The 20,209-nt window shown below is 45.4% G+C and overlaps 1 protein-coding gene across 11 annotated transcripts in view; it reads left to right on the top strand.

The window, feature by feature from the left end:
* Positions 1–20,209, top strand: part of PKHD1 (PKHD1 ciliary IPT domain containing fibrocystin/polyductin) — a 240,212-nt gene that overhangs the window by 58,764 nt on the left and 161,239 nt on the right. For all 11 annotated transcript variants that reach the window (XM_042832731.1, XM_042832730.1, XM_042832736.1 and 8 more), the window contains one exon: positions 19,719–19,869. In XM_042832731.1, coding sequence (XP_042688665.1) covers positions 19,719–19,869 — 151 coding nt within the window. The remainder of the gene's footprint in view (positions 1–19,718; positions 19,870–20,209) is intronic.

The following is a 20,209-nucleotide window of genomic DNA, read 5'->3' as shown; positions in this document are numbered from 1 at the left end:
CCTGCTGGGCTGAATCGAGGAGCTGAGCATCCTGAATGAATGGAGGGAGAACAGGATGAAACCAGCAGTGCTTTCTGACCTGGGATTTGCTGCTGCTTAATGAACCCATCAGGCATTTGGAATCATTTTATCCCTCTTCCCAAAACTGGCCTGGGTGAGCAGAGGTGGATGGGTGGGGAGTTCAGATAAATGGTTTCAATTTTGGTCCTTTTCTTGCTGACAGCATCCCGTTAAGATTTACGACCTGGTGCAGCATATGCATGCTTCACTGTAGAGATTTAAATCATGTCATATGAACTGGCCTTACCTTTCCAGTGGAAATAATGGTCCCCAGGTTCTGCACCAAGCAGTGAAATGCATTAATAGCACCACGTGCAGTAGGATAATGGTGCTATTAGCAGGCAGCACAACTCTGTGCATGAGTAACGGGAATGCATCTCTTTATAATAACATCTGGCACTTCTATCGCACTCCCATGAAAGGATCTCAAAGCACTCCAAAAGCACAGATACTGTGCTCTCCATTTTATTTTTTCTTGCTTATTCCTTTGCTAGCTGCATGATGCCCAGGCAGGTGTGCCTTAAAACAGCTGAGTTATTGGGCAGGATGAGAGCAGAGGTGGCGAGATGGTGGTGGAGCACTGTTTGCTCCAGGGTGGCAGAAGAGAAAAGAGGCAGGACAGAAAAGCTTGATAGTCTTGTGTTATCAAGAGCATGGAGTGGGCATTGGTAAGAGAAGAGAAGAAACTTGTTGCAGGGCAGAAATTGGGATAAAACCTCCAAATATTTGTTATTAAAGGCTGGAGTCTAAGGGATATGAGCTCTGGGGAAAGGGCATTCTTTTCTTCAATACCTGTAAGACATGTAGTAGGACCTGTCTGTGGTTATCAATAGTATGATCAGTTGGGGTTTGGAAGATAGGGTAGAAATAAGAGAAACACAAGGTGCAAAGAGATGATGTTTTTAGCAGCCCTGTTAGTGGCAGCTCACAGAAGGGACGTGGTGTGATTGAAGAGGAATCCATGCATTAGGATCCTACTTCAGGGCAAGTGGCAGGGACAGGTCCATCAGCTTGATCTTCTTTGGCCAGCCACAGCCTTGCACTGGAAATGATCCATTTTTCCTTTCCTTCATTCTGCAGAGCAGTATCCAAGCAGTGACCGAATCAGCCCATGAATTCACCCCAGATCTGTGTGTCAGAATTACTAAAAATTGCATGAAATAGCTAACATAACCCATCCAGGAGTTAGACCATAGCCATGCCAGATGGATTTTGAATAAAAACATGTTGTGAATGCCTCTGTGCCTCCACGTGTGTTATAAGCATTTCTATGGTGCTGCCTCACCGTCTGTTTGAATTCCAAGTTTTGGAATTGGACATTGGACAATTTGGAATTGGATGTGGACACAAACAGAAAAATTCTGTACAATTCAGCAAACATAACAAGCTCTTTCTCAGAAGGTAATTGAAGTGGTTGTTCATCAGACTTCTTATTGTCTCGGATATGAAGAAGCTCCGAATACTAGAGAATCATCATAGAATCATTCAGGTTGGAAAAGACCTCCAGGATCCCTTCCAACCCTGGCCATTCTGTGTGATTCTGTGTGATCCCCAAGTCCAACCCCAGCCCACCCCACCATGCCCACCGCCCTCATCCCTCAGTGCCGCATCCCCACGGTTCTGGAACACCTCCAGGGATGGTGACCCCACCACCTCCCTGGCAGCTGTGCCACTGCATCACCACTTTTTCTTATGAGGAGAACATTTTCTTTATAAATAGATATGAAGATATATTTAATTGAAAAGAACTTAAGTCTAGGAAGCTTAACTTTCAGATGATCTGCATGAGATAATGAAGCCTAATTCTGCAGAGAAAGAGCTCTTCTACCTCTTGTTGCATACCTGTTCTTGAAAATTGGGCTGTACTGTCATCCAAAGTTAGAAGGCTGTATCTCCCCTGTTCACCTTGTTCCTGCTGCTTTGAATCAGTCCCTCAGATTTGCTGTTTCGGTTAAACCTCTTGGAAGAATTATGGGTAAGATCCTCAGTTGAGGAAAAGAGCTGTATTTCTGGAGATACAGGGCAATACCCATCCTTCCAACTCTGTTCTGTTTGCCATGGGTGCAGAATGAGCTGGGCTCGTGTTTGAATTTAGAGGACCCCACAGATTGCAGCAGTTTTCAAGCTGCTGGCTGGAGACCTGTTGCTTGGCAGGCTTCATTGGGCTGAAGTTCACCAGCTTGGCATATTCCTTGGATTTCTTCCATGCCCAAATATCTCCTCCAAAATAACGTTAATGGATTTCTTTAGAGACTGACTCAGGCCCTTTTCCTCCATTTATATTGGAAACACTTGCCACCGTAGAACTTAAGTAGGTCACAGAAAGTAAGCAGCAGGCCTCTGCCCCACCGCTGCATTCAGCATCATTAGTGTTTGTAACTTGCTCCATTATTATCTCAGGAAGAGTTGCAGAATTATTTTTATATCTGTATATAATGCAATTTAGACTACTGAAAAGTGTGTGTGGGGGGGGAAGAAAAGAAAAAAAATTCCAACACTGGCTGTATATCCCACAGGACTTAATTAGTTCACAGCTTCGTGATACACTGGATAATGGGAGGATATGAATTAAATAATGCAAGGGAGAAGTTCTAATGCTCACTCAGTACCTGTCCACTGCCACCTTGGCTGCATAATGAGATGTCAACCACCGTGACGCTGATGAGACATGCAAAACACTGATACAGTGTGTAAAGGATGCTCATGGGAAGGTTTGGCAGGCTTAGATGTATCCAAATCCATTATGCTTAGTGAGCCTTCAGAATATTATTCCGGATCAGTGGACCAGACCTAATCATCGTGTAAGCATGCTGTTTGAGCAAAGTTACCCTGTGCTGATTCCTCCTTCCTCTTCTGGCCCAGGTGGGTGATATAATGTTCATTGGGGGAGAGATGCCACGTGCATTAAGTCAGTCATAGGGAAGCTAAACGGGTATGCCAGTGAATCCTCTGCAACCCAGCCCTCAAGGAGTCTCCATTAAGAAATGGAGGGCTGATGGAAAAATAACTTGCTAGGTGCAGATGCCTTCTTGGACTTTGGTTCTGCCTGGGTCTGCTGCACTGCCCTTTGTTTTTTAACACAGCATTAAGGAGAGGTTTTGAGGTGTAAGAATAGCATTTACTTCTTTGCTCAGTGATTGAAACTGGGATAACTGCTCTGCTTGCTTGTCAGAGAGAAAAAAACAGAACCAACAAAAAAGCAAAGGCTTCATCTGAAAACTGCATGGTCACTTAAGGCACTCTTGCTTTTCAGATTCCACTTAGCACAGTTAGGTCTAGCTTTTCAAATCTCTTGTATTCGTATTTATCTTAGAACCACACTTTTTCTTAGAATCATAGAACGGCTTGGGTTGAAAAGGACCTCAAGGATCATCTAGTTTCAACACCCCTAACATGGGCAGGGTCGTCAACCACCAGACCAGGCTGCCCAGAGCCTTCTTTTTTGTTCTTATTTTCCTCATTTACCATCTCTCTGGGCATCATTATTTGCAAGTGAGGAAGGAGAAGAGACAATTTTGCATGTTGTAGTTATCTGGTACTTTATGTAGGTGGCAATTCCAAGACAGCATCTTGGGAAGTATATAAGGTTCTGTGTAAGCACAGAGCATGCCAGACATAAAGCTATGCCAGATCCCCTGACCACGCTGTGTGTCTGTGAGGGTTGCAGGCGATGGACCAGCAGGGTTCTTGTGCTCTGTGTAGTAGATACGTGATATTCTTTCACTATCACTTTAGTGCCGTCCTTGTCCTGCACTGTTGTCTGATGGATGCACTTTGAGGATGAGAAGATTGCAGTTGGTTGCCTCTGCTTGTAGATGTATGATTGAAATATGTAGAATCTCAGAATCACAGAAAATCTGAGTTAGAAGGGACACAAAAGGATTATCAAGTCCAACTCCTGGCTCCATACAGCACCTCCCAATAGACATATATATACACACAAAATAGATCCAGTAGCTTCAGTTGGAAACATTACCTAAGGCTGAAGATGCGATGTTGTCTTTCAAGCTTCTTCATCCTTTAACTCCAGAAATTGGTACAGCCCTAACACATTCTTATGCTCTCTTCTGTGTCCTTTGCTTATCCATCTTCATCTGTCCTGTTTTCTTGGAGTGCTGAATGTTATCAGAAAGGAGAAAGATCCTCTTTTTGCTTTTTTTCCAGCCTTTCCCTTTGAGGAAAACCGCTGCACCAAATTGAGAGTGGTTAAACAGGATATGAGTGAAATGTGCCACTTACAAGGATGGATGCATTCTGGTCTGGGGAATGGATGGGAAGTCGAGAGTTGGATCAGATGAAAATTCTCTAAAATGTGATGTATATATTCTTTTATAAATCTTCACTTCTAGCAACCCGGCAAGCTCACCCTTACGTTCTCTGTTTCTTAACCTCCTGCCTTGGACGTGGATATTTTCAGAGGTGGGGGTAGGAACACACCAAACCAAGTTGGATTTGCAGAAAGGGAGTGGAGGAGTCTGTAACAAATAAACACAAACAAAAGCAGAAAGCCAGTCTTGAGGTGCAGATGCTATCAGAGCAGCGAGAGGGACCATCTGCAAGGTTGTTAAGATGTAGAGAACCAAGATGGCCTCCACAGTAACCACAGGCAATGTGAAGAGATAAATGGTTGACCCGAGCCTGTGTCAGGCTAGGATTGATGCCACTATCAGCCCTAGTGCCTTTGCAATGATTTTTTTAAAAATCTCTGATAGAGTGTGTTATCTAGTTACTGGCATGAGGGCAATGGCCTGGAGGCAGCGAGGAGGAGGAGGGGGGAGGACGAAGGAAAGGAGGAGTGAAAGAGAAAGGGGGGAAAGAAAAGGTCATTCTAGGAGGACAATCTCAGTTGGACGAAATAAGAAAATGAGGGCCTTGCCCTGAAAGGGGAGGTAAATAAATAATAAAAAAATCTGCTGCTAGGTGTGCGGGAAAAGGATAAATGAAATTGCTTCTCTTTCTTTCGTTTTTTTGTTTTCTTCGTTTTCTTTCTTTTTCTTTTTCTTTTTTTTCCTTTTTTCTTTTTCTCCTTTTAATAGGATCAGCCTTGGGCTGCAATGGGAAATTTAGGAGATCTGCTTCTGGTGGTTTTTTTTTTTTTTCTTCTTTCTCTTTTGCTTTAACTTTTTGCTTCCTGATTTGAGGTTTAACTCTTTCCTGTCCTGTTCTCAGCTAAAAAAAACAAAACAAAACAAAAAAACCAATGGCTGAATTATATATTTTTTTCTTCTATCCCCCACACCTTTATTTTACTTTTATTCCATTTCCCTCATCCCACCATCTTTCTGGTGTTACAGATTATTGTTGAAGTTGGTTCTGGAGCACCCCTCACCCTGTTGCACAGGAGCCCTGTTGGCTATCGCTTGTCTCCCCAAGGATGCCACCTCCCCACAACCCACAGCACACTGACACCTTTCCACTCCTATTTATACAGACCCACATGAAATCAGAATCGAGTTGAAGAACTATTTTTCTTCTTTCCCTCTATTTATTCCATCCCAAAAAGGAAAACAGATTGAAAGTAGAAAGTGTCATTTTAGATGCACAGCTCTACAGGGCAGTGAAAGGAAGCCTTCCCAAAGGATTACAAGCAAATTTTCTCTGTTTTCTTGCAGACTCTTACATTAAGCCTTGTTGCCACTTTCCTGTTTAATTATGAAAGACTTTAATTGGCTCCTTTGGCATTTTTGGTAGATTTGGAGGGGGACAGTGGTAGGTGGTGGAAGCACAGCTCTGGTTCTCCATCTGTAGAACTTGCTCTTGACTTGGGGGAAAGGTGCTGAGGGTGTTCAGTGGCTGGTCCCATGCTAGCATGCAGGCTTTGGGCTATGGATGGATTCGGAGGGAGGCTTTTCCATCTCACCCTCGTGAATTTGAATGGAAAAGGTTGTGCTCCTCTAGGGTAAGCCTAGCCTAGGCTTGTTCTTCTCTTGTGTGGGAGTTTGGTTTAATGTATGAGTGGGTCTTGCTTTCCTTAGATGTGATGTGGGTTGAAGATGTCTCCAAACAGCTCTTGCACTGCTGGCGTAGTCCTCTGCATCACTGTCTGAATTTGTGTCCTGTTTCTGATCCTTAGCATCCAGTTGGATCCAGAGCATCCAACATCTACTGGATGTTGCATCTGGGACTCTTGTGTGAAGCTTGGTCCTACTGTAGCATACTCTGCTACACTTGATTTTTCTGGGGTCTATTTTGGGATCCAGCAAAAGGCTCAGCACTGTCTGCTCCATTTTGAAAGCTCTGAGATTTTAGTAGGGTGGCTGTGGCTAGTATGGGGGCATTGGAAACATCCTGGCCATGTTTGGAACAGGGATGGAGATGTCTTTGTGCTGTTTAACAATGAAGATTTGAGACTGAATTTGACCAGCTTCAGGTCTGAAGCACTGAGGTGCCAAATCTAGGTAGAGTTGGACAGTAATCAACACTAATTGTATTTTATTTGGTGCTCCGTTGTAGGCAACGAAAGGTGCTGCACAGTTGGCCTTGGTTGACATGTGCATGCCCAGTCCTGAACACATTCTAAACCTCCCTCCTGGTTCCCCTGTTCTCTCATCCAAATTGATTGGATATAATCTTGTTGATTCTGAGCCTATACATGACTGTTGGCATGCATGAGGTGCTGTGGTGGTTCCATCTTCTGTAAGTCACTCCTGTTTATTTGCAGCTTATTTCCAGACGTGTGCAGAACAAAAACATGTGAGAGTTATCTGGGAATAAAATCGTTTGGACAAGCAGTAGAAGGATATAGGGCAGTGATTCAGATGTTGATTATTCTGAGCCTATGGTTTCTGGAGGACCAGGGGCTCTTTCATATTTTGTCTTGATATTTTCTGCTAGACTGTAGTCTAGACATGTAATGCCCGTGTCCTTTATGACATTAAATGTGAGGGGGATGCTGGGATGCTAACATTGCTCCTATAGGAACGTAGCTCTGAAGACCTGAGCTTGGTGCCTCGTTGTGGTTTGACCCATAAGATCAGACTTCCAGGGAAGGTGGGGAAAAATCTTGGGAGTTGAATTTGGTGGGCGACACAGCTGGGTTTTGCTTCATTTAGAAAATAAAAGGGCTATGTCCTGAGGATAACAAGGACCTGAGAATTTCATCTTATATTGTAATTTATTTTGTGTACAGACTTGGGCATAAGCAGTAAGGATGATTAGTACTTGTATTTGTATTTTACAGTTGTTTTTTTTTCTTTTTTTCCCTGTTCTGTTACTGCTGGTGCTACAACAAAGCTTTTCCCAGACTAAACAACAAGAAAGAAGTGTACACCTGGAGAATGACTGAATTTCAGTTCAGAAACATTTGTTAACAAAAAAATAAATTAAAAATGCTGTAGCAAGAGGGAAAACCAGCATGCTTGAGCACTTGGCCACAATTAACCTGACAGCCTTCATTCTGTCTTTAAAAACAGGCTTAATTTTATGTGACTGCTAGTAAAACCAGGCTGTTTTCATGGTGAGTCGTCAGCAGCCGTGTGATGGACTGACTTAACAAGCCCTTGGAGGTGCTGGGTGTTTTCCTTTGATTGGCAGCTCCATAGGGGGAAACCCCTAGTTCCCAATCTGTCCCTGGGGATAGCTGCAAAGCAAAGGACTTCATTAAGGGATGGTAAGGCTGCCTCATAAAAACGAGCAAACGATTACCATCAGATTGGGAAGGAGCAGAGGATACTAGGTGCTCTGGGGATCCTGTGAAGAAAAGCAGAAGTCCCAGGGTAGGGAAGCATCAGGTGGAGTGGCTGCAATGGCATTAACAAAATGTTCCCAGTTGAATTCATGGGTGATGCAGGGCTGGGAGCTGTTAGCTCATATTCAGTTAAATTTCAAGTGTCAGAGCTCATTGGAGGTGATTTTAGCTACAGACAGTGTGTGAGGTGCTTGGTAAATTCAACTTCCTTGAATAAACTTGAGGCAAGAGGATGACACTTGACTTATTGATTGATTTTTTCCTGCTTTCACGCAACTTCTTTGGGTTTGGGATTCTGAGCGAAGGTCAAGCTCAGTTTTTAAATCACTTATGGACTGTGGTTCTCTTTTACACACACTCTTTCACTCTAATTCTCATTTATTAGCATTTTTCCTCCTTCCTTACCTTGTATCTGGTGTGTGGAAAATGCAGATTTTGCTTTTGGTGTTGAGGACAGCAGGCCCGTGTGGGCATGGATGTCATGAATGGCTATGGATGTTCAGGCTAACCTATGCAGAACTGGCTAAAGATGTGCAAAACAACTGGCAGGAAGCAATTGCAGAGTCATAGAATATCCTGTGTTGGAAGGGACCACTGAGGATCATGAAGGCCAGCTCCTGGCTGGACTTCACTACCCAAAGTCAGACCATGTGCCTGAGAGTGGTGTGTCAATGCTCCCTAAGAAATTCTTTATTAACTGTAGAGATGGCTCACTCAATGTGAATGTCTATCCCTGTTTTCCTGATCTTGGTACTTAGCTCCTCGATGTCTTGAATACCTCTCCCAGTGAACTGATGCCAAAATTCAAAGCTGACAAAGGCTCAGACAATGAGGCAAAAATTGGGATTTCCCATGCAGGAAGGACTGCACTCAATGGTCATCAGCGCGGCCTAGCGTTGAGGTTGGATACTGGGCAAAAAGAGTAAGGTGAAAGAGAAAGAGAGGTGCAGACTGCTCAGGGAGATGGTGGGGTCACTGTCCCTGGAGGTGCTGAAGAGCCATGAGGATGTGGCACTGAGGGAGGTGGTCGGTGGACATGTTGGAGGTGGGCTGGGCTTGGACTTGGTGATCTCAGAGGTCTTTTCCAACCTCAGTGATTCTCTAGTTTTCAGCTCTGGGTGTTGCAGACATCGTGGGGTGACAATTTTGTTGGCAGTTCTGAGAAATTTCTCCAGGTGGCAGCTGGCTTTTGGGGTTTGCACAAGATGCTTTGCTTTCACTTCATGTAGATACGTACTCTTTCAGGTACCTTAGAACAGTGCCCATCTCTGCCTGAAATCAAATCTGCCCTTGGGAAAATGCTACCTTAAACACTTGAATGCATTGGGGTATGGATGTGCCACCACGGTTCCTTGGGAAAGAGCCCCTAAATTTGATATCCTGCCAGATGATGTAGAGGCAGACAAATGTTGTGTGTGGGTGGGCAGACAGTAAAAGCCATGACACATTGCAGGGGATCTGTTCCCAACAATGATAAGCTGTTCCAGCCCCAAAAGACACAAGGATGGCTTCATAGCTCAGACAGCAGCAGTTTGTGCTTTGAACTCAAAAGGCTCTCAGTTCAGAGTGCGATGTATTAGTCGAGGAGCACTCTTGCACGCCACTCTCTCATCTCGTTATCCGATTAAAATGAATTTTGGGCTGAAATCTGTTGAAATGACAAGAGTGGCTTCTGTCCCAAAGTATGTGATGCTGCTCTTTGGCTGAGGCGTGGTTGTTCATGGCACAGCAATACAGTGCAAAGTGCTCTCAATGAATGTCAGCTGGCTCAGGCTGCTGGAATGGTGCTGCCTCCACCCCTGCTGAAGTTGTCCGTCGTGTGCTGCTGTCAGCTCAAACTGCTGAGGAAAAAGATAGAGGCATTATTACATGGAGAATCCATTCTAATTTTAACTCTATTAGATTAATGTATTGAAAAGTGCGTTTCTGCTCTAGATATTTCCTTGTTTGGAAGTTGTCTTGCATCAGGAATGTTTGTTCAGCTCCTTGCAGATGAAGATCTTGGGCTTTGTCTGGATTCACTGCAATTAAACAGACACCTTTGTCTGCAAGGAAACAGGTGGGATGTACCTAGTATTTTAAATGCCACTGAACACCCAGCATCCCATTAGGAAGTGGAAAATTCAGCTTGAAGTGGCAGTCCAAAGGTAACCTTTACTGAGGAGTGACATCTCCATAGCCATCATAACCCAGAGTTCCCCTATTGCTTATGTGACCTTTTCTGTGAGAGTCCCATCTTCACCTTTTTACCTTTCTGGCAGATAAGTGTTTTTGATGATGACAATAAAGATACGGAAAGCACTTTTATTCTTGGTTGCCCCATCTGGGCTGTGCGTTTGATCCGAACGGCCAGCGTCCCAGTCAGATTGCACTATCAGATGGAGCTGGCTCTATTTCCTGCATTATTCTTCCTGGCTGTACCACATTATGCAATTATGTTTGCATTTAAACCTGAGCACTTACCTGTAATGATGCTGTAGTTCAGTTCATGATACATTACAGCACTAGATAATGCATACAGATAGGCTAAGAAAGCATGTTGTTGATGTGCTAAAACTAAACAGGACATTGCATTTGAAAGCGGACTCTGAAAGCTCGCAGATTAGGATGAGACACTTAAAAAGCTTGCATTACTGAAATAACAGCCATGCAGGGCAAAATCCTCTCCCTGCTGGGCAGGTACAGGATTGAAGGGACATTGCAAGGCTTCAGACTACATCTTGAAAGATAGAATCATAGAGTGGCTTGGGTTGGAAGAGACCTTAAAGATCATCTAGTTCCAACCAAGGATATAGAATCACAGCATCACCAAAGTTGGAAAGACCTACAAGATCATCCAGTCCAACCATCCAAACATATGTTACACCTGCTCTTATCTTGTGTGCTCTTGCAGCTTGAAAAGCAAATGGTATCCTGGGCTCCATCATAAGAGGGAAGGCCAGCAGGGACAGGGAGGTCATTGTCACCCTCTACTCTACTCTTGCAGGCCCCATCTGCAGTACTGTGTCCAGAGCCCCCAGTACAAGAAAGACAGAGCTGTTGGAGAGAGTCCAGAGGAGAGCAACAAAGATGATCAGGGGGCTGGAGCACCTCTACTACAAAGACAGGCTGAGGGAGCTGGGCTTGTTCAGCCTGGAGAAAAGAAGGCTGTGGGGTGACCTCATTGCAGCCTTCAGTACCTAAAGGGAGCCTACAGACAGGAGGAGAATCAACTCTTTGAAATGGTAGATAACAGCAGGACAAGGGGAAATGGTTTGAAGTTGAGTGAGGGAAGATTGAGGTTGGATGTCAGGGGGAAGTTCTTTACAGAGAGAGTGGTGAGGTGCTGGAACAGCTGCCCAGAGAGGCTGTGATGCCCCGTCCATCCCTGGAGGTGTTCAAGGCCAGGCTGGATGGGGCCCTGGGCAGCCTGGGCTGCTATGAAATGTGGAGGTTACTGGCCTTGCATGTGGTGGGGGGGTTGGAGCTTCGTGATCCTTGAGGTCCCTTCCAACCCAAACCATTCTGTGATTCTGTGATTATCCAGTTAAGCTTGGAGGACCCTGTGGTGTATCATGGGGTACTACACTGGGACAAGGATGCCAGACTGCAGGACTGCATCAGATCCTAGCCTGTGTTGGATGGAGCACAGCCTCAAGCTATTTCCTTGTGCTCATCCAGGTCCTCCCTCTCAAATGTGAAATCTGCTTGAAAAAATACATTTTAGGTGAAAATGGTCAGGCAGAATATTTTGAGGAAGCTCCGGCAGTGATTCAACAGATTCCCAAACCTACTACAGTCAGCTATGAATTTTCATCACAGGATAATGAAGCAACCTAATCCTGCTGTAGTTTTCCTAACAGGTTGCCTATCTGTCATATTTTGCGAGTCTGTGGATGGAAGGGGCTAGATTTGGTTGAGGTGCCAGGTATCATCCTGTTCATTGGAGAGAAGGATGTGTGAGTGTGTGTGATTAAAAAAAAGGCAGCCTGTACTAATTGGTAGCCTTTGTGCAGCGTGTTCCCTCCTACTGCTCTGTGCTGAAGTGAGCTGCTGAAAGATACAGTCAGATTGGGTTTTTTGTTGTTTTTTTTTTTTGGAAAGGAAATAGGAACTTTGCTTTTCATTCCATCTGGGTCAACGTTTTCCATTGGTTGAGCATCCTTGCATCCTTGTTAGGTATATGGAAAAATCTAACGGTGTGCTTCTGTTCTGCCTCTCCAGTTTGGTGTCTGCCCAAAACTTTCTCTGCTTCCCTCCGGACTTTCCCACCCAGGCTTAGGCATTCCACACTTTTTCTCATGAATCTCAGTGCTTTTCTGAGTCATTGGGCAGCAGCTGCTGCTCCTGCGCCGACCCTTTGGTCCCTTGCAATGCAGCTTGGGCATCTTAGCCAGCAACCGTGGTCAGATTTTACTACCACAGAGAAAAACTGTCATACACTCCAAGTCATTTTCTTCCACAGTGTTCTCCTTTATCTTCAAAATTAAGATTTCTGATACTAGGACCAATGTCCCACCATAAGCTTCATAAAATCCCAAGAGATATGAGAACAGTGTTTTACTCAAATAGACATGGGACTTTCCATGAGTTGCATGGTTTGTTTTGTTTTGGAGTGCTATAACCCTGCTCCAGTCCTCCTGTTAGTTAGTATTTTGCTTTCAGTCCAGCTTTTTGTGCTTGGGTGTTAGAAACCTACACATGCTACATGTGAGGCATGCATTCCTTCCTCCAAGAGCAATGTCTTTTCAGTGCCCTACGAAAGCACTATTAGATCAAACTAACATTTCTTGTCCTTAATTAAATACCTCTGGTGCAAAGAGCCTTACCTTCTGTGCTTGGAAATTGCAATGATTACTCCTCTGCTGGAAAAGAATTTTTTTTTTGGCGATTATTTCTGAGTACTTTTTTTTTTTTTTTTTTGAATAAGAATTAAACTCGTTCTCATTCCATTGTCCACTTGCAAATTGGGCTGAGACTGACTTGTGCCATGGGCTCTGACCTCCAAAACTGCCCATTCATTTTTTTTCTGAACTAATCAGCTAGACGAGCTATTTACAGTTGGCTTTTGGGTCTTCTCACTGCTTTTGTGGCTGCCCCTGTCTGAGTAATTAATGACAGTGTGGCTTGTTTTTGGTCTTGAGTTACTAATGCTGTTGGCTGCAAATACATTTTTACCTCTGGGACGTGCCAGCTTCCTGGTTCTAGTCCCACCTCGTTGGCCCAGGTCAATTTTTTGTGTGTAAACAGATTTATCCTGTAATGGTTGGAAAGAGAATAGGTCATTCATCAGTCCCATAGAGAACATGTCCAGCCAGATTCTTCTCTTCTTGTACTCATGCAGCTCAACAGAAATCAGAAAGGCTGCTAAAATTCAGGGGGAAGAAAAGAAGAAAGTAGTTATTATGTTGTAATTCAGAGCTTAGGATGTCTTGTTAAGACCTAACAGTACTAGAGAGTGCAGCTCATGTCCAGCCACCTGCCCAGTCCTGATGCATTTAATATTAATGAAGGAGCCATTATGTGGATTTCGTGGGCTGGGTAATATCACCTGCATTTTAGAACTGGTATAAAGGATAGAGAAATTAAATAGCAACATGTGATGAAAACAGTCATTAATTTTTTTTTTTTTTTTTTTTTAAATCATGTTTTGGTCTTGGGAAAGCATAGGTTGGCTAAAGTCTACGTCAGTTCTACCATCATTCATAAGGCAATGAGTTCATTTTGGCAGAAATGATTTTTTTTCCCCTACTGTACAGTTCCTTAGATATAGAATCATAGAATGGCCTGGGTTGCAAAGGCCCACAATGCTCACCCAGTTCCAATCCCTGCTGTGTGCAGGTCGCCAACCAGCAGCCCAGGCTGCCCAGAGCCACATCCAGCCTGGCCTTGAATGCCTGCAGGGCATTCCACAGCCTCCTTTCTTTCTTTTGACTTTTAATGTAAATACAGCTCCTTAGTGAGTTGTGACTTGAGCACAACCATTCCTGTGTGGTTTTTTGTTTTAATATCATTTATTTCAGAATCACTGGAAGAAGATGATTCAGGCATCTGTCAACCTTAGCTGAACAGTTGGCTACCAATGTCTGCTCACTTGGGTAAGCCATAGGTGGTCTCTGCTGTGATATAGTTTGTAGGGGCACTTCCTTTCACATCTCTGGATTATCAGTTAAATTCTTCACTGTTTTACCAACACAGTTTGTACCAACATCTGAAAACTAACTACCACCCTGTTATTCTTTTCTAAACTGGCAGCAGGGCCTGTCTTAACACTGGTATCCAGGGAAGAAGAACATCAGTGGTTATTCCACATTGTTTTCATGATATCATCACACAGAATTGAACTGAGTAAGGAATTTCTCAAGTATAGGAGATTGCTGAATTCCTGGGGGCCAGGAGGCTGCCTATCTTTGGAAGAAGGACCGGACAAACAAGAGATGTTAAAATATGCTCCCCTTTCTGCCCAGGTGTTCTTTCAAAGGACTTTCCAAATGCAACCTGATTAAAGGACATAGAAATGGTAGAAAAGAATGTGGTGCTTCTGCTAAGAGAATTGAGGTGGGCTATCCATTGCAGCCCTTCCCTGTCAGGTAGCAGATCATTTTGCTCCGCTCCTGTAATGAGGACACATTACCCTTGATCATCTTCAGTTTGTGTGCTCTTTGATTTCGTGGCCCAGCCAACCGGATTCTCTTCTTTTTGGTGAGACTGTGTAAATACAGATATTTGTGTGCCAAATAAGGCATTGCTCTCTGCTGCTCAAGTGTTGGGTGTTTCTGTGTGTTTCACAATGTAAGGTGCTTGCTGCACTCTCTGGGACAGCCCTAATCCTTCTTTCTCACCCAGCTCTATGTTTGCTTTCATTCTTGCCTTCAGCAAACCCTTTGTATGCTGTCAGGAATGAAAAGAAGATTGCAGAAGTCATCTTTTTGATTTTGATTTATATCAAGGATACTTTTCACACTGACTGATGTCGTGCATGCAGGAGACATAGAAGAGCAGAATAAAAGAGTGTCCCTGTCATGCTTGTCTCAGGGATACAGGCTGTGCAGTGAAAGACCTCCATACACCGACAGAATTTCTATGACTTTGCAGTTGTGGTGAACACTGTTCGTTAATCTGGTCCAGGGTTTGAGTTTCCAAGAGCAGATGAGGCAGGAATCCTGCCAAAAGGAAAGTTCAACTTCTTTGGGCGTTGGGAAGCACGTTGTATGCTGACTCCACTGACTGTAGCAAATGCATTTGCATCTCTTTCAAGCATGTGTAGGAGGGAGGAGCCTCCACCAATTTGTCTGTTTTAATTATAGATGTTCTATCCACCTTCCTAATTGCTCCTTCATTAAGAAGTAGCTTGTTGTTTCTTGTTTCCCTAGGAGCTAAAAATAATCAACTTTTGTTTGTTTCTGTAAATATTTTTTTTTTGTTTGCCCTTGAGGAGATAATTATTTCTATTGTTGCATGAAGATGGTGGCCAATACAGGAGGAATAATTAGAGCAGATGGCTGGAAATACTTCCCTTGTGAAAGATATCTAGGGTAATAAAATACCTCCCCTCCTCTTTTGTCTCCTCCTAATACAGGTTTTTTTCTTTCCTCAGGTAGGTGGGGGTTGCGTGGGGCTGTAAATCTTTTCCTGTTGTATTAAACTGAGCAGCTGTCAAGAGTTCACAGCCCGGAAAGTGAGCTCCCTGTATCCATCACTGAAATTACAGTGTTTTTAAATGTGGTGTGGAGTCCTGAGTCTGCAGGGTGGGGAAATTCACACCGTACTCCATCACTTCAAATGTTAACCGTGTCTCTCTGTGGTGACTGAGGACAGGAACACTTGCTCTCCATACGCGCTGGCTAAATGGCGATCTGTCAGCGCCAAGGAAAATGCTGCCCCGTGTGTGTCAGTCTGTCAGAAGTTTGAAACCTTTGGCTGTCGGTGGTTGTACATAGCAGGAAGGATGCTGGGGATGAAACTGATGGTCATCTCAGTGCTGGAGAGGTGTCACGCTCTGTGCCTTAGTGGCTGTATCTAGGGAAGGGATGAAGCTGGCTACTGAAGTTGGGAGAACCTGCCTGACCTCACTTTGCTTTTCTATGGCTCTGTGTTAGATAAACACAGGCTGGATCCAGAAAATGAGAGCATGGAGCACAGCAGCAAGCAGCATCTGTGCTGCTTAGCCCAACCATTTCTTCGAGGTTTGGTTTTAAAGTTTCTGATTATTTTTTTTCTGATCAGAGGATGCAGCTCTGTGTACTTTTTACCAGTCACAGAATCACAGAATGGCCTGGGTTGCAAAGGCCCACAGTGCTCATCCAGTTCCAACCCCCTGCTATGTGCAGGGTTGCCAACCAGCAGCCCAGGCTGCCCAGAGTCACATCCAGTCTGGCCTTGAATGCATCCAGTCCTTCTATTATGACTTTACTTAAGTGAACAAATTGAAATGTCACCCAAATTGAGATCAAATGAGCTACGTTCTGCCTAAACAGGAGTTTCTCAACCTTTTAAATCCCAAACGTTACCTTGTATTTTGGTGGAGGGCAGTTAAAGCTCACCAGCTGCTGTGTTGTGCTATTAGAGTGCTTGTAATTCACAACAGTTCAGATCAAAAACTGAAGGTATGACGACTTATGGTCCCTTCTGTTTGTGACTTGTCTGCCAGCCCGTGTTGGAATGCAAACATATCTCTATTTTTTTTCCACTTGTTGCAGTTGCTGCTGCTGTTTGTGGGCCCTGGTAGTCACAAGCTGAGAAATGGGCACTCAGAGCTGGTGTTCCCAAGGCTGACATGCAGGCAACTCAGGGCTGGCTGACAGCAGCAGCAGCCAGCAACAGGAAGTGGAAAGAAATGTGCCTTAGAATGGAAAAACGAGGTGCAGGAGGAAAGCAGAGGATAGTGTGCTAACTGCAAGGAGCCTGTGCATGTTTTGTTTTATACTACTGAAATATTATTTTATCATTAAATGAGTCACTATTTGGGAGCTTTGATGGGAAGGGAGCTATTTTGCAGGCTCGGTTGTCAGAACGGGTTTCCTATGGAAAGCAAATGTGAGGGTGCATCCTTCAACATTCTGGAGTCCAGTTTAAAAGCTCAGTTTGTGTTATACGTATGTCCTTGGGGAGGACACCAGAAGAGTCTCTTGCCTCAGTCTATCTACTGATCTTAATGAACTCTGCAGGAATACGGCAGCTTTGCGGTCTCGCTGAAAAAACTGATCCTGAACCGAATTGAATGTGGGGCTGGGAACTGCACAGGGCCTTTATCATTAACTGAGAACTTTTTCAGGACAATGTGTGTCACCCTGAACCAACCATTCAGATCAGAATGGAGGCCTGGTTGTATACAGAGTAGTCTTTGCCTAAATCACCTCTGTGTGTACAAAAGAAGGGTTTGAGGCAGCTCTGAGGATGTATTTCTCACCTGTCCCAGGCTGGGACGGAGTGTGAAGCCACCACCTTGATGCCACAATCAGCTCCGGCCTCATCATTCAGAGCTTCTTTCATTCCAGTTCCTCTTTCTCCCGTCCTGGCTTTCTGTCTGCCTGCCATTTGTCATGCTCCATGCTGCAAATGATAAAAGCACGGGAGGAAAGTGCCCACTGCTGGCCACTGGCAGGCAGCTTTCCTGGCTCTGCAGGCTCATTATGCTTCGTTCAACACACACAGGTGGGATGGGCACTCAGCCATCACTCCGGTGCTTGCAGCTGCTGCTGCTCTTCAGTCTTCTGTATAAGTGTTTAAATAACCGTAGGTTGGATGCTGAGTGCCAAGCAGCGCAAAAGAACTGGAAAAGGAAGCAGTATTGAGTCCATGAAAAATCTAATGGGGAAGGATGTTCTTATCCTGCTCAGCTGTGGGCAGAAGAAGCTGGAATCTCTGCACAATGGAGATGTTGTAGATGTGGTCTTCAACAGATGAAGTGGCTGTCTCACTGTTTTGCCTTTAGAGTCTTAGGTGAGCCAGTATGTTCCAGCAGTCCTGAGAACATGCTCAGGGCAGCTGGACAAGACAAGTGTGATAACTGAGGAGGATCCCCAAGATCACTGGGACAGACCAGAGCGCGGATTTCCAGAGCTGTGAGTCTGTTACCCACTCTGCTTGATGAGGAATGTACAGTTAGTCTGCGTGTATTTCAGTTTGTATTATTTGACCATGGGCTGCTTAATAGGACCTGCACTGGATGATCTTAGAGGTCTTTTCCAACCATAATCACACAATCACAGGATGGTTGGGTTGGAAGGGACCTCAAGGATCATGGAGCTCCAACCCCTGCCACATGCAGGGCCACCAACCTCCGCATTTCATAGCAGCCCAGGCTGCCCAGAGCCCCATCCAACCTGGCCTTGAACACCTCCAGGGATGGATGGGGCATCCACAGCCTCTCTGGGCAGCTGTTCCAGCTCCTCACCACTCTCTCTGTAAAGAACTTCCCCCTGACATCCAACCTCAATCTTCCCTCACTCAACTTAAACTATTTCCCTTTGTCCTGCTGTTATCAACCCTTTCAAAGAGTTGATTCCCCTCCTGTTTGTAGGCTCCCTTTAGATACTGAAGGCTGCACTGTGCTCACCCCACAGCCTTCTTTTCTCCAGGCTGAACAAGCCCAGCTCCCTCAGACTGTCTTTGTAGTGGAAATGCTCCAGCTCCCTGATCATCTTTGTGGCTCTCCTCTGGACTCTCTCCAACATCCATAGTGATTCTACGTTTCTGTAACCACCATTTATCCAAGGCCGTAACGAGAGACTGCACTGTCCTCAAAGATCTTCTATAAATATTCTTTCATCTTAGGGAAGGCAGTGGGGCTACAAGAGAAGGGTCACCAAGTAAAACCTTCAGCTGTCTGGTTTTCCTCCATTGGTCCGGATGCCTTCCCTTGATTTCTGTGGAGCTGCTTTCCCTCTACACTCTCTTCTGTGCTGTGGCAATTCTAAGTGCTTTGAGCAAAATCCCTTTTCTCCTTTCAGGCAGGTTCATAGAACCACAGAATGGTTTGAGTTGGAAGGGCCCCTTGAAGTTGCACTCCCTGCACTGAGCAGGGACACCCACAGCTCCATCAGTGCTCACAGCCCATCCAGGCTGTCTGCAGGGATGGGGCACCACCACCTCTCTGGGCAACCTGTGCCACTGCCTCACTACTGTAACTGTAAACAACTTTTTCCTTTTATCCAATCTGGATCTCCCCTCTTTTAGTTTGAAACCATTTCCCTCATCTTATCACAGCAGGCCCTCCTAAAGAGTCTGTCCCCTTGTTTCTTACACCCCCCCTTCAGATACTGACCGGCCACTCTCAGGTCTCCCCAGCACTTTCTCTTCTCCAGGCTGCACAGCCCCAGCTCTCTCAGCCTGTCCTCATAGCAGAGGTGTTCCATCCCAGGAATCATTTTGTGGCCTAGAATAGCCTAGCTAGAAAGAGGAACTATCATTAAAAGCAAACAACACTCTTGTTAGACAGCTACCAATCAGGTTACTAAGTCCACGGTGCTAGCAAGAGTAACCTGCTGTATTCCTCAGGCCCCTGTTCTCCCACTAGTGTTAACTGGGGCATCTGAGCAGCTTGGGAAGTACAGGGGGATGTCAGAGAGACTTCAAGCCATGTTCAGATGCATCCCACTGTTCCATAGCTGTGTCTTGCAGTGTTTTGCTAGTGTTGGTTGAGGTTGGGCCAGATAGGAATTTGTGGCATCTGCAATTCCGTGCTACAGCTGAGTTGATAAGCAGCGTGTCTGGGAAATGTGTGCCTTTCTTCCTCTGTTGTAGAATCATGGAATGGCCTGGGTTGAAAAGGACCACAGTGCTCATCCACTTCCAACATCTGCTGTGTGCGGGCTCACCAACCAGCAGACCAGGCTGCCCAGAGCCACATCCAGCCTGGCTCTGGGCAGAGAAAAGAGCTGTTCCTTGTTTTCTGCAGAACTGCTGCTTACAAATGTGAAGGTTTATCCACCTGGGGACCCACAGACGGGAAGATAATGAGCTCTGAACCTCTTCCTCTCTTTTCCCTCAGCCCGCCCTCCAGCTGTGCGGTCGCTGGGCCGAGGCTTCCAGCTGGCCCGCTGGCCGCCCGCCGCAAGATGGCGCCAACGTCACGGTGGAAGCAGGCAGGACGCTGCTGCTGGGCGCCGCCACCGCCGTGCTGCACCTGCTGCACCTCAGAGGTCTGAGGGGAACTGGGGGGGGGCGAGGGCGGGCTGTGCAAAGGGCTGGGGGAGAGTTTAATTCGTATGTATGTATGCAAATGGCATCGTTTATGCTGTTTGGATCCTGGAGCTGGTGGAAGGGTGTGGGAGTGCGCGGGGGGAAACCCAGGGCAAGTTGCAGTTGCATGGGGGAAATGGCTTCAAGCTAAAGGAGGGGAGATTTGAGCTGGATGTAAGGAACAAATTTCTATGATAATGGTTGTGAAGTGCTGGCACAGGTTGCACAGAGAGGCGGTGGTGCCCCATCCCTGCAGACAGCCCAGGGCAGGCTGGATGAGCACTGATGGAGCTGTGGGTG

This window comes from Centrocercus urophasianus, unplaced genomic scaffold (genome assembly GCF_019232065.1).
Source record: "Centrocercus urophasianus isolate 14NV4802_14NV808 unplaced genomic scaffold, USGS_Curo_1.0 seq_39, whole genome shotgun sequence".
NCBI lineage: Eukaryota > Metazoa > Chordata > Aves > Galliformes > Phasianidae > Centrocercus > Centrocercus urophasianus.
Note: the sequence above shows the minus strand (reverse complement) of the source record. Positions and strands in the feature narration are given on the sequence as shown.